General features: G+C 51.7%; 1 protein-coding gene across 13 annotated transcripts in view; it reads left to right on the top strand.

Moving 5' to 3' along the window:
* The window catches only part of CCDC57 (coiled-coil domain containing 57), a 115,090-nt gene that overhangs the window by 20,117 nt on the left and 80,760 nt on the right, over positions 1-14,213 (top strand). For all 13 annotated transcript variants that reach the window (XM_068529723.1, XM_068529729.1, XM_068529727.1 and 10 more), the window contains 4 exons: positions 5,215-5,316; positions 6,738-6,895; positions 7,059-7,133; positions 8,450-8,650. In XM_068529723.1, coding sequence (XP_068385824.1) covers positions 5,215-5,316; positions 6,738-6,895; positions 7,059-7,133; positions 8,450-8,650 — 536 coding nt within the window. The remainder of the gene's footprint in view (positions 1-5,214; positions 5,317-6,737; positions 6,896-7,058; positions 7,134-8,449; positions 8,651-14,213) is intronic.

Below are 14,213 nucleotides of genomic sequence, written 5' to 3'. Positions count from 1 at the left end.
CAGTTGTACTTCTGCATGGTGTCTCTGAGGCCCCCCACCTTCCGAGGAGGGGAGGGAGGCTGCTGTGGAGTTTATTGCAGGGCGGAGGCAGACGAGCCCATTCTTGCCGGCGCGCTCAGGCTGGGTTCAGCCTTCCGCGACTCTTTCCTTCAGGTAGCTGAGTCTGTCCAAGTCTCTTCAAAAGCAGGGGCCTCATTACTTGGTCAGAAACCTGGAATCCTGCTAGTGTGCTGGGCTCTCCATGCGCTGTGCTTTCCAGCACGTGCATTTCAGTTTGACTCTGTCCCTCAATGTGTGATTTCTGCATCTGTATCCAGACCTCCCGTCCATAGGGCACATCAGCCACGAGTGTCTGCTCTCCTGTCACCACTGTAAACAAGATGATAAAGGACTAAAGACAGTGAGAACCCACAGCAGTGACGGGAGCAGGAGAAGGGCCTCAGCACACGGATGAGTGAGCCTGCGCCTTTCCGGGAGGGCGGCGGCAGCAGCTGGGGAGCGGGCCTGTGGGAAACGCAGCCAGTGGGCCTACAGACTCAGAGAGGTTAGGCCTTGGGACACCAGGGGCCATGCACGTGCAGGTGGATGTCTGTATCTGGGGCCGCAAACCACGCCCCTCACGTGCAGATGGACTTCCCAGCAGCCAGGAGCTCCTTCCCCAGGCAGAAGCTCAGCACAGTTTTCTTTACAGAAATTGAACTACCCATGGGGAGAAGGAAGGCGGCTGTGTGGGCCCTGGTGTCTGCAGCGCAGATCTGACATTAGGGAAGCAGCGCCCTCAGTCGGCTCTGCGAAGATTCAACTTAATTGAGCTGTAATTTCCTACAGTCCATGCACCCGTGTTAAGCGTGCAGTTCAATAAGGTTTAACACAGGTACTTGAGTAACAGCCAAGACAGAACTTTCCTGCCACCCAAAGTTCCACGTGCTTCTTTGCAGTCAGGGAGCAGCACCCCTGGCACCGGCCCCACTGGCCTGCTTCCTGCCGCTTGCAGTGAGATCTGTCTTTCGGAGAGTCCTGTGAGAATGGAGCCACGCACTGTGCCCCTTTTTGTCTGACTTCTCTCTCAGCATGACGTGTCTGAGGCGTATAGTTGTCATGTAGCTGGCAGCTTGTTCCTTCCCGGTGCCAGTGCTGTGTTGTGTGGAGGTGCCAGTCTCTTTCCGTTCTCTGTCAACGCACGTTTTGGACACTTGGGTCGTTTCCAGTTTGGGGCCATTTCGAATGAGGCTGCTGTGAGCATTCTTGGCCGTCTTTGAATGGACACAGGCTACATGACCAGGAGTGCAATTTCTGCAATGTGTACTACGGCTGTGAGTAACTTTTTTTTTTTTTTTTTTTTAATTTATTTATTTATTTATTTATTTATGGCTGTGTTGGGTCTTAGCTTCTGTGCGAGGACTTTCTCCAGTTGCGGCAAGTGAGGGCCACTCTTCATCGCGGTGCGCGGGCCTCTCATTATCGCGGCCTCTCTTGTTGCGGAGCACAGGCTCCAGATGCGCAGGCTCAGTAATTGTGGCTCACGGGCCTAGTTGCTCTGCGGCATGTGGGATCTTCCCAGACCAGGGCTCGAACCCGTGTCCCCTGCGTTGGCAGGCAGATTCTCAACCACTGCGCCACCAGGGAAGCCCCTGTGAGTAACTTTTTTTTTTTTTTAATAAAGTTATTTATTTATTTATTTTTGGCTGCATTGGGTCTTCGTTTCTGTGCAAGGGCTTTCTCCAGTTGCGATGAGCGGGGGCCGCTCTTCATCGCGGTGCGCGGGCCTCTCACTGTCGCGGCCTCTCCCGTTGTGGAACACAGGCTCCAGACGCGCAGGCTCAGTAATTGTGGCACGTGGGCTTAGTTGCTCCGTGGCATGTGGGATCTTCCCAGACCAGGGCTCGAACCCGTGTCCCCTGCATTGGCAGGCAGATTCTCAACCACTGCGCCACCAGGGAAGCCCTGTGAGTAACTTTTTAAGAAACTGCCGAGCTATCCTCCAAGATGGTTGTAGCGTCACATTCCACCAGCAGCAGATTAGCGTTCTAGTCGCTCCCTGTCCTTGCTAGCACTTAGTGTTGTCAGTCTTTTTCTCTTTAGCCAGTCTAGTGGGTGTGTAGTAGTGTCTTACTGTGGTTTTAGTGTGCTTATCCCTGATGATCAAAGATTTAGCATCTTTTCACATGCTTACTGGCCATTCATATATCCTTTGTGAAGTGTCTATTCAGCTTTCTTGTACTTAAAAAAATTGGGTTATTTGTCTTCACATTACTGATATGTAAGAGTTCTGCATATATATTCCAGAAACAAGTTCTTAGGTATATGTATTTCAAATGTTTTCTTCCAGGACTTCCCTGGCAGTCCAGCGGTTAAGACTGTGCTTTTCCTTTCCCTTTTTGTAACAGTCTCTTATGAATAGCAGGTGTTTTTAATTTCAGCATCCCAGTGGACTTTTTATTGCCTCATTCCTGAGTAGGAGCATATAACTGAGGCAGGATTACAAGACAGAGAAATGCCAGCAACATAAGAAGAGGCCCAGAGGAACAGGGAAAATGACCCGGGGTAGGACAGAGATGATTCCCGAGACAGTGATCCTAAAACCCGCCGCTGTGTGATCAGCTCAGGTGTGAGGCAGCACGGTGGGCCGTGTGGCCCTGCCCATGCTAGGCTTGCCCGGGCATGGCGTCTGGTTGTCTGTGTTGGTCTAGCTGTCTGCGTGGGCGGCTCTGGTGCTCTGGCCTCCTGGGCCCCACAGGCGGTCCCAGTGATCCTGCAACTCCTATCAGCCCAGTCCTGGAGGATGGGCCGGGAGAGTAGCCACCTTCCTGCTCCCAGGGCAGGGGCTGGCTATTTCCCTCCTTCCCATGAGGATCTTCCCGTGTCGTTCCCCCAAGGTGAGAACTTGAGCCTCTCGGGAATGGGGTGGTGACAGAGCCAGACACTCATCCCATTATATCTTCATTTTCAGTGTCTAAGGGCACATTGTGGGGGCTTGCTGAGATCAGTGCCCCCAGGGGTGTATTTTGCATCCATAACTCAGGATGCCAGGAGGAAGGGCCAATCATAACAAGAAAGAATTTTGACAATTAAAAGTATGTATAGAAGGGCTTCCCTGGTGGCGCAGTGGTTGAGAATCTGCCTGCCAATGCAGGGGACACGGGTTCGAGCCCTGGTCTGGGAAGATCCCACATGCCGCGGAGCAACTAGGCCCGCGAGCCACAACTACTGAGCCTGCGTGTCTGGAGCTTGTGCTCCGCAACAAGAGAGGCCGCGACAGTGAGAGGCCTGCGCACCGCGATGAAGAGTGGCCCCCACTTGCCGCAACTAGAGAAAGCCCTCGCACAGAAACGAAGACCCAACACAGCTAAAAATAAATAAATAAATTTAAAAAAATATATATGTATAGAGCCTTCCCTGGCCGTCCAATGGTTAAGACTCCACACTTCCAATGAGGGGGCCCGGGTTCAATCCCCGGTCAGGGAACTAGATCCCCCATGCCATGACTAAGAGCCCGTATGCAGCAACGGGGATCCCGCATGCCGCAACTAAGACCCAGCGCAGCCAAATAAATAAATAAATATTTAAAATTTAAAAAATAAAAGTATATATAAAGAAATTAATTCAGAAAATGTAAAAAAGACACAGAAAATCCAAGAGAGAATTTAAGAGACATGGAGGATAAATCCAGGATTCATCTAACAATACAAATTCCAGAAACATACAGCAGAGAACAGGAAGGCGTCAGATTATCAAGTAAACATCATAGCCACTTCTCAGGGTGGGGACTTCAGACTGAAAGGCCCCCAGAGCCATGAGCAAAAGGGGTTTCAGAGGAACAAAGAGGAGATGCTACAAACGTCCAGAAAACCTGTAGAGGCAGAGCCTGGCCCAAACTCCTCAACCTCAGCTTGGGACAGAAGACACGTGACAAGGTCTTCAGCGCTGTTGCGGGAAGAGATGTAAGCCCGGGGCCCTGGGGTGTGAGGGTGTGGATGCCTCTGGCTGGGTGACAGTCTCTCAGGAAGTTACTGGAGTGCAATTACTGAGCGAGCCCTGTGCAGCGTGGCTGTGTGTCGGGGCCGAGGGGTCAGCCTTTAGCTGCCTCTGTTTCCCTTCTGAGTTCAGAACATTGAGAACCAAGAGATGGAGTGGAGGAGGCTGCCAGGAGAATGGGGGCCTGAGCTGGGCGGGTCCCCAGGACTGGGTGGCGCCAGTCACAGGGCTGAGCTGGCAGCCTCACCTGGAAGCCCGTGAGTCTGAGAGAGGTGGGGCAGGGAAACCGAGGGCAGCTCCCGCTCCAGCCCCCTGGGAGAAGGCCGAGTGGGGCAGGGGATCGTGGGATTCTCACCCTGATGGGAGCTCTTGAGGTGGGGAAGAGGGTCCTTTCCAGCAGGAGGAAACCAGGAGAGAGGAAGAGGGCATCCAGGAATACCGAGGACCGCCTGGGGGAGCTGTGAGTCTCAGGCCTGGATGCTGGCTATGAGGCAGCCCAGGGAGAGACCAGATGGGCATGGAGACTGAGGGCCCTGGAGGGACCACACCCCAGGAGAAGAAAGGATCACATTATAGGGTGTGTCCTGGGAAGCGGACACCACTCAGGAAACAGGAGAGAACCAGACAGAGAAGGGGCGGGGGGTGGGGATGGGGGTGGGGGGGGGTGGGGGGTCGGGGGGGAGAGACAGAGAATTGAAAACTCCGGGAGAAATGATGAGATGGGAACCGTCATAATCGTTCGCTGTTGGGTGAGCCGTGAATCACTTTATTGTTGTAATAGTTTATGGACTTTTGGTTTCAGCCCGTGGGTGAGGCTTACACAGCCAGGGGAGTGGAGCCGTGAGCCCCGTGTCGGGGGTGTGGGGTGGAGCTGCTCAGGAAGCCGGCAAGTAGCGCGGAGGGAAGAGTGGCGTGTTGTTTAGAGACAGACAGAACCAACAACAAAACTGCCGGGAGGGGTGGTTCTGGGCTCATGGGTCTGGTGTCTCTCCTTGTGGGTCCGCTAGCAGCTCCGTCTGTGCAGAGCAAAACCCCACAGGACCACAGGGGAGAGGGACAAACCCACGCCCACGGTGGGAACACGAGCCCTCCGATGTCCTTCATGCAGTGTTACAGGCCCCAGCCCAATCTTGACCTCGTCCTCCACTAGGTCCTCTGCGTCCCTCCTGCCCTCAGCGTGCCTGCGGGTCTCTGCTGGCCCCGCCGTGCTCTTTTCACCACCAGCTCTTTTTGTTCCAGGAGCTGCTCCAGGAGTTTGAATCTGAAATGCAAAAGCGGGAGCACGCGTTCCGCCTGCAGGCTGACAGCATGAGCAATGTGGTCCTAGCACACGAGCTCAAGGTAGAGGGCGCCCTCGGACTGTGATCATTTCCTCAGCAGAAGTGAGAAGGCCCTTGCGAGTTAGGGTTCACATGAAGGCCTCCCGCTTTGTACGTGGGCCTCGGTCTCTGCCACACAGAGTTGGGGGTGACATGCAGGTGACATGCTTGCCACTGTGCCTGCCAGGGCCCCGGTCAGGAGTGACGGCCACTCTGCCCAGCCAGAGGAACGCTGGTGCCACCAGTCCGGGTCTAGTTACCTGACCTTGAGGAAGTGCCTCCCCCAGGAGAAACCGCCACCCCGCAAACTCTGTCCTTGGCCTGTGTACTCCCGTGACACCTTGGAATGGGCCTGTGAGGAGGTGCCACTCATCCCCCTATGTTCAGGAGGAGGCCTGTCTGCAGTTGGTGCTCCCAGCCGTGGTGCTGGCTCCCCTCCGTGAACAGGACTTCTCTAAAGCACTGGCCCCGACACGGCCAGGGCACACATGAGGAGCACGCGTGCCTGGCCTTTAGCACCGAGACAGGGAGCAGCCTGGAGGGGCGGGGGAGTTGTGCCGGGGACAAGGAAGCAGGGTTGATGCCTGGCCCGGCCCTGCTGCCCCAGCTGGTCACATCCGGGCAGCGTCCAGCCAGGTGTTAGTAGTAAGATCAACACCCTGCCCTAGTGGTCAGCAAGGTCCCTCTTCTAGGCCACCAGCCTCCCCACAGGGCTGCAGTCCAGGGGGCAGCACCAGGCCCTGCCTGACCCCTCTGCGGGAGTCTCCCTGACTTTCCCCTGGAGGAATGCACCCAGGGCCAGTAGGACCTTGAGGCTGGGGCTGCCTCACAGTGACCCCCCCCCCCCTCCGAGGCCGCTTTGGGGACTTCTGAGCACCAGGGGAGAGAGGGCAGGCGGGAAGTGCAGGGCCAACCTGTGCCTCAGTGCAGTGGGCACTCCTGTCAGAGGAGCGGGGGATGGGTGGGTGGGCCAGGGGATGCCCCACTCCCATCTCCAGCTGCCATGAGTCGGTTCTGGTCCCCTGAACACCTGCCCCTTGAGGGCATCACAGGTTATACACAGAACTGATTTGGGGGCAGCAGTACCATCACCTCTGCATCATAGTCGAGGAAGCTGAGGCCTGGAGAAGCTATTTAAAAATTGAGTGTGTGGCTGGGGTTTGAGTGGGGCCACTCAGCAAGGAGCCACGTTCTTACAGCCTCCATCTGGCTGTGTGATTCCAGTATTCAAATCATGCCCGAGTCGGGTGCTGGGGTACGACAGGGACTCACACGGGGCCCATGCTCTCAAGGTTGTGGGAGCATGTGAGGAGACTCACTGTTTTATTGCTTCTCAAATTCCAGTTTTCCTTCTCTCCCAGTTCTGATAAAATGGTAAGGCTTACCTCTAACACCTCAGTTTGTTCCACTTATATCCTTCTTTTGAATTCTTCTCTTTCAAAGATTAAACTGCTGAACAAAGAGCTCGTGGCCCTGAGAGAGGCCGGGGTGAAGGCTGCGGAGTCCCTGCAGAGCGCCGAGGCGGTGAATGCGGAGCTGGAGGACAGGCTGCAGCGCAGAGACTGGGAGCTCAGGGACCTGGCTGCCGTGAAGGACGCCCGGTGCGGAGTCTCCCCATCTCCCTGTGGGCGATGTGGCCAACGCGCCCTATGTTTAGCATGGTCTGGACTCCAGCCTGGAGGCATCTGCCTGTTCTGGCTTATTCCAGGCCGGCTTTGCTGTAGCCCCTTACCTGCTTTTTCCACTAATATTTGATTCTTTCAGGATAAAAGACTTAGAGGGTAAACTTCACTCTGTGCAGCTCACCAGGAAAAAAGAAGAGGAGACGTTTAGGAGGAAGTGAGTGTTTCTGGCTCCAGTGTCAGCGTAGGAAAAATGTTCCCTGATCCCCTTGGGGGCAGACCCAGCCCTTCTGTGGGACCATTAGCTCGGTCAGGCCTGCTCTTCCAGGGTCTCCCCTCACTTTTCAGTTCAAATGAGTATATTTGTGTGTGTTTGGAGGAATATCATCAAAACACTAAGAATTACAGAACACGCCTTGTAAAATGAATTGCTGAAAGCCGTCCAGATTGACACTTAGAGCCAATGTACTTGACCCGTTGAAACAAGTCTTGGGAGCAGGGTGCACACGGATGCTCTGTGTCCTCACACACTGCGTGACCCCGCAGAGTCATGTGCAGCCCAGGTGGCGTTATTTACGGAGCCAAGATGACAAGAAACCTGTGTTCCTTGGTTCCTTGGTGTGGGCTGGGGTGTCCATGCCCTGGAGTCTTGGTGTTTGCCTTTTGAAAGTAGCTAACCAATGGTCACAGAATAATGCAGTGCAGAAATAACTCCCTCCCTTCACTAGCTGTCATGATCAAACTTTTGTTGTGATTTGGTGAAAAAGAAAGGTATATCCTGCCAGAAACTGATGGGTACAGCAACTGGCATGAGTATAGTTTTTTGCTACTAGAAGGTGGAAAATACTGAACAGTTTGCAAGGTAAGATGAAGATTGATTGTAATTGGAATGAAAAGTATGGCATGCGACTTGATTAAATAAGGCTTAACCATCTCATTGAACAATGCTGATGGAATCTGAAAGAAATCATGTAGAATTACCTTTTTGAGGGCTTTTTACTCTTCATCGAAACCAAATAGAATAAAAGCATAAAACATCATGGACATCATGTCAGCTGTCAGCGACACCCAACAGTGTATTTTCGAGACGAATGTTCTGTTGACAGAGTTCCAGTAGGTTTGGCATCTCTAGCGAAGACAGACATGCAGCCTGCATCCCGCGGCCCCCAGTTCTGGGAAGCCTCAGATTCTGGGTTGAAAGCAGCCCAGCAAATGGGGTAGCTGCGAGGCGAGGGCAGTTTACACCTGCCTTCTGCTTCCCGAGTCGGTGCAGGTTCTGCTGGTGGCCCTTCACTGAAGCACATGTTCTGGGGCCTTCCTCCCATGGGCTGTGAGCTTGGGAGGGCTGGGGCCCAGCGTCTGAGAGTCTCTCAGTCAGTGTTTTCGTGTGAGGAGTGAGGAGCCGAGAGAAGCGGGCAGAAGTGCCCTTCAGGAGGACATGCGTGCAGCACTCCTGCAGAATGAGGAAGGTTCTAGGCTCGGGGGTCCTGAGCAGGGCCTATGTGAGCCACTGGGGACCTCGCTGTGTTTCAGGCATGAGGAGCTGGACCGTCTGGCCAGGGAGAGGGACACGGTGCTGATGGCAGTGAAGAGCGCCCATGCGGAGCAGCTGCAGGCGGTAGAGGCCAGGGCCCTGGAGCTGCAGGGGCACTGCGACAACCTCGAGGTGCAGCTCCGCAGGGCTGAGTGGAGGCAGGCGGACACCACCAAGGAGAAGGACGCCGCCATTGACAAGTGAGCTGCGGCTGAGGGCCTGGCTGCCCAGTTACCTGTTTCAGATGAAGGGAAGTGGGCACAGGCTGTTGGGAGTCACTCCTGCAACTCCCGTCACTGTTGTTGTTGTTGTTGTTGTTGTTTTAATTTTATTTACTTATTTATGGCTGCGTTGGGTCTTCGTTGCGGTGCGCAGGCTTCTCATTGGGGTGGCTTCTCTTGTTGCAGAGCACGGGCTCTAGGGCGTGCGGGCTTCAGTAGTGGTGGCTTGCGGGCTCAGTAGTTGTGGCTTGTGGGCTCGAGCACACGCTCAGTAGTTGTGACGCACGGGCTTAGTTGCTCCGCGGCATGTGGGATCTTCCCAGACCAGGGCTCAAACCCGTGTCCCCTGCATCGGCAGGCGGATTCGTAACCACTGCGCCACCAGGGAAGCCCCCCCGTCACTGTTTTTAACCATTTTCTTTTCTCCTTTTCTTTTATTTGAAAGTATGTGGTTAGTATGTGTAGATGTATGTATGAATGTGTGCGTTTATTTATTTGTGGTAAATACACATAGCATAAAATTTACCATCTTAGCCATTTTTAAGTTCAGTGGCATCAAGTACATTCACAGTTGTGCAACCATCACCCCATTCGTCTCCAGAACTCTTTTCCCTGTAAAACTAAAACTGCCCATTAAACAGTAACTCCCCTTCCCCCTCTCCCAGTCCCTGGCACCCACCATCCTACCTTCTGTCTCTGTGAATTTGACTTCTGACTCTGTGAATTTGAATTCCACATGAGTGGAATCCTACAGTGTCTGTCCTTCTGTCACTGGCTTATTCCACTCAGTGTGATGGCTTCAAGGTTCATCCATGTTGTAGCGGGTGTCAGAATTTCCTTCCTTTTTAAGGCTGAATAACGTTGCATTGTTTGTATAGAACTACATTTTGTTTATCAGTTCATCCACTGATGGCCATTTTGGTTGTTTCCACCTTTTGGCTGCTGTGACTAGTGCTACTATGACTATGGGTGAGCAAATATCTGCTCAAGTCTCTTCTCAGTTCTTTTGGGTATGTACGCAGAAGTGGAGTTGTGGATCATATGGTAACTCTATATGTTTAACTTTCTGAGGAACTGCCAAACTGTTTTCCACAGTGGATGCACCATTTTTCACAAAGGTTCCAGTTTCTCCATAAACTAGTTTCTTTTTATTTTTTTTAATTAAAAACCATTATTTTAAATTATTTTTTATTTTTTTGGCCGCACTGTGCAGCTTGCAGGATCAGTTCCCCAACCAGAGATTGAACCCAGGCCCTCAGCAGTGAAAGCACAGAGTCCTAACCACTGGACTGCCAGGGAATTCCCAACTAGTTTCTTTTTAAACCTAGTTTTCTTTTTCGGCATCTTAACCAGGCCATGACATGTAAGCCACTCTGTCCCACTGTGCCTGGTGTCTGCAAAGGACCATTGTAACTGAAGTCATAGTTGAACTCAGCCTTTTGGCGGCCAGTAAGGAAGTGATCTTTAGAGAAGCTGTGTTTACAGAAGACAATTAAGACAAATAAGTCATTTGTAGAGCCTACTGTTTAGCAACTGGCTTTTCTCCTTTGTTTGGAAAATATTCCTATCTCTTTTTTTTACAGAGAATTCTCTGCCAAGTTATATTTCTATTTAAGGGGAAAATGGCTCTTAAACTATAGAATACCAGGAAGTTAAAGTTTATTCAGGATAGCTTCCTTAGAGTCACACGTTTTATTGTTTGATCTGTTAAACGCAGGTAGCGGTAGCTGGAGGGGTGAGGCAGCTCAGTCTGACGGGCGTGTGTTTCCCCAGCCTCTCCTCCGTTTGGACAGGCTCTCCCTGGGCCCTTCTCACGGACGGAGACTCAGAGACCAATATCCGGGTGCACAGAGCTTCCTGCGGGCAGGCCTCCTTCCTCTGCTCTCACCTCTTGGCATGTCCACCCTCGCGTTCCTTCCTGTTCTTCCGTGGGACCAGTCAAGTGGCCATGACAAGCAGCATCAGTGGGTTCCCAGGAGAAGTCTTAGTGTCGTATCAGTGTCTTTTCATACCCAGACATACTCTTTACAAATCAGCAACAAAACAGCCCATACTGTGAGCTTGCCGTCTCTTTGGGCCTATTTGTGATAGTTTTCCTGAGACCATTGGTTTGTGGATGGCGGAGTAGAGAAATGATGACCTGAGACAGCGTTGTGAGAACTGTGTGTGTCCGTGCAGGTGTATAACCTATCACATGGAATATGATGGGGCCACATGGCACTTTAACCTCCTAGTACCCAGAGGTAAGATGCAAAAAGAAATAGGAGAAATTAACTCCAGGAGACTTCCCTGGTGGTCCAGTGGTTGAGATTCCACGCTCCCAATGATCGGGTTCAATTCCTGGTCAGGGAACTAGATCCCACATGCTGCAACTAAGAGTTAACGTGATGCAACTAAAGATCCTGCGTGCCGCAACTAAAAAGATCCCGCATGCTACAGCTAAGACCCGGCACAACCAAATAAATAAATAAATATTTTTAAAAAGAAAAAGAAAAAAAAGAAATTAACTCCGATAACATTATATCTAACCCAGTATACAGTAAGTCCCCTACATATGGATGAGCTCCATTCTGAGTACACGTTCCTAAGTCCAATTTGTTCATGAGTCCAACAAAGTTAGCCTAGGTACCCAACTAACACAATAGGCTATATAGTATTGTACTGTAATAGGTTTATAATACTTTTCACACAAATAATACATAAAAAACACACAAACACAAAAAATAAAACATTTTTAATCTTATAGTATGATACCTTGAAAAGTACAGTAGTACAGTACAACAGCTGGCATACAGGGGCTGGCATCAAGTGACCAGGCAAGAACAGTTACTGACTGGAGGAGGGAGAGGAGGTGGGAGACGGTAGAGCTGAAGGATCGTCAGCAATAGGAGATGGAGGGCAAGCTGCAATTTCACTCACGCCTGACCTTAATGGCACAGGTTCCGGTTCCTTGCTGGATTCAATTCTATCTACCCTCTTAAAGAAATGATCCAGTGATGTCTGGGTAGTAGCTCTTCTTTTCTCGTCATAGATGACATGGTAGCACTGGATTGCATTCTGAACGGCTGCTGCAACCTTCGTATACCGTTCTACATTTGGGTCCTGTGCCTCAAATACTAACAGTGCCTCCTCAGATAAAGAAAATCCCTTGCCATTTCCTGCGTCGTGAATCTCTTCAGTTCTTCAGTTACTTCTTCATCTTCGTGTCTCTCTTCGTCCTTTCTCTGGGCCTCCAATTCCACCAGGTCTTCATTAGTAAGCTCCACGTTCACATCTTTGAAACTTCGCAACTTGAAGGTTCATATGTAGGGGACTTACTTTAACCAAAATGCCATCTTGTTGCATATCATTAATAAGTAATCCATATAAAGTTATTAATGAAGAAGGATGACTAAACTTGCCTGAAAAAAATATTATTGAGATACTTTGCATTTTTTGGTGCTAAGTTTTGAAGGCACATCTCAATTCAGATTGGCCACATGCCTGGGAGCCCCATGTGGCCCGTGGCCCAGTGCTGGGCAGCGCTGGTCCAAATGCTGGTCGGAGGCCAGGACTCAGTGAGGGCAAGCTCTCTGCTCTCCAGAACACAGGCCTGCTTATGCTGGCTTGGTCTTGGCAAAGTGGAGCAGGAACCAGGATCCCATTCATGGACACATGCAAAGCCCCTGCTGTGTGCAGATCATCTCGTGGGAATTCATTAGAATTAAATATATGGTTCTCGAGCTCCAGCACCTTCTCTTATAGTTGGGGAAGCCCAACACACATGGAATCACGAAGGATCAGATCAGGGACTGTAATGGGAAGCTCAGAATGGATGTCCTGCTTGATGTGTGAGGCCTGGGCAGTCGACCTCCCAGGGCCACCAGCTGCTCCCCTTTCCCACCCGGAAAATCAGATAAGGTCCAGTTACAAAGTACCTCCTAGCTGATGTCCTCCGGCCTCGGAGCAGAGTTGCCAATGAGTAGGTAGAGGGGAAGGAGTGCTTTGGAATTCCAGGGCAGGCCAGGCATCTCGTGTCCTTTCGTCTTCCAGCGACACACAGATCGGAGGAGAGCCTTTCATTTCCCTCTGTCACATCAGACATGGGGCACTCGAGGCTCCAAGGCTAAGTGTCTGGTGGGGCACAGCCAGGGTGAAGCCCGGATGCTGTGAGCAACCAGCCCACCCGCACACACTTCCCCACGTGGATTTGGCTCCAGGTCGGTGCCTGAGGTGGGGGCCAGCTTTGTCACGGGTTCCTGGGCCCCCACCTGCTACTTTCTCACCCCGACAACTACGTGGGACCAGAGCAGGTGCCGCCCCAGAGGGAGGGTGCTGGGCAGACCCGGAGGGGAGCAGCTCCAGCCCCCATTCTGACACTAGCACTGTGTCTTAGCTGGACAAGTTCTGCAGTTTCCAACTTTTTGTTGCCCCTTGTGATATTATTTTATTTTAGGTAAGAGTCAGTATGACTCTGGACATATTGTGCTAGAAGTAATTAGTTTAAATTATATGGGCTTCCCTGGTGGCGCAGTGGTTAAGAATCCGCCTGGCAATGCAGGGGACACAGGTTCGAGCCCTGGTCCAGGATGATCCCACATGCCGCGGAGCAACTAAGCCCGTGAGCCACAACTACTGAGCCTGCACTCTAGAGCCCACGAGCCACAACTACTGAGCCCATGCGCTGCATCTACTGAAGCCCACACACTCTAGAGCCCGTGCTCCGCAACAAGAGAAGCCACTGCAATGAGAAGCCTGCACACCGCAATGAAGAGTAGCCCCGCACACCACAACGAACAGTAGCCGCCCCCGCCGCAACTAGAGAAAGCCCACGTGCAGCAACGAAGACCCAACACAGCCAAAAATAATAAATAAATTAAAATAAATTTTTTTTTAAATCTTAAAAAAAATTATATTAAGAAAAATGACCTTTTCCCATAGCTAAGACTAATGCTGGAAATTTCATACTTGAAATGTCTTAATCCTTTGAAAGTGTGACACATTTATTACATGATGTTTCCAGGCAGGTTCAAAGAGGGTGCATTTTCCTAAGTTAGCAATAGAGCTGAAGAATCCTAATGCTTTACTGAGCAGCATGGCTTTCTTCTGGGCTGTGGGGTTTTGTACATTTTCCCATAGTCATTCCCCTTCTTCATTCCCACCTTGGTCTTTAAAGCATTTTCCCAAATGGGTTTCACTGCAGTCTTTTGTGAAAAGAGAACTCTGCTACTCAGAACGATAATAATCCTGGCTCAACCGCGAGCCATCCCCTGCCCGCTGCAGCGGGGTTGGCCTGTGAGCAGAGAGCCCCACCCTGCCACCGCATGTCTGTGCCGGGCATCACGAGGGCGCTGGGGTGCCCGAGAGAATGGAGAGCACAGGGCTCCTCAGGCGGGGACTCGGGCCTGGGGGTCACAAGCAGGGGCAGGAAGAGCAGAGCAGAGCCATCTCGTTCCTGTGGGGTCAGCTGACCCTTTGCTGAGGGCATTTTAACCCAGCAGTCCCCAATCTGTTTGGCACGAGGGACCATTTTCGTGGAAGAGAGTTTTTCCACGGATGGGGG

This window comes from Eschrichtius robustus, chromosome 20, assembly GCF_028021215.1.
Source record: "Eschrichtius robustus isolate mEscRob2 chromosome 20, mEscRob2.pri, whole genome shotgun sequence".
Taxonomy (NCBI): domain Eukaryota; kingdom Metazoa; phylum Chordata; class Mammalia; order Artiodactyla; family Eschrichtiidae; genus Eschrichtius; species Eschrichtius robustus.
Note: the sequence above shows the minus strand (reverse complement) of the source record. Positions and strands in the feature narration are given on the sequence as shown.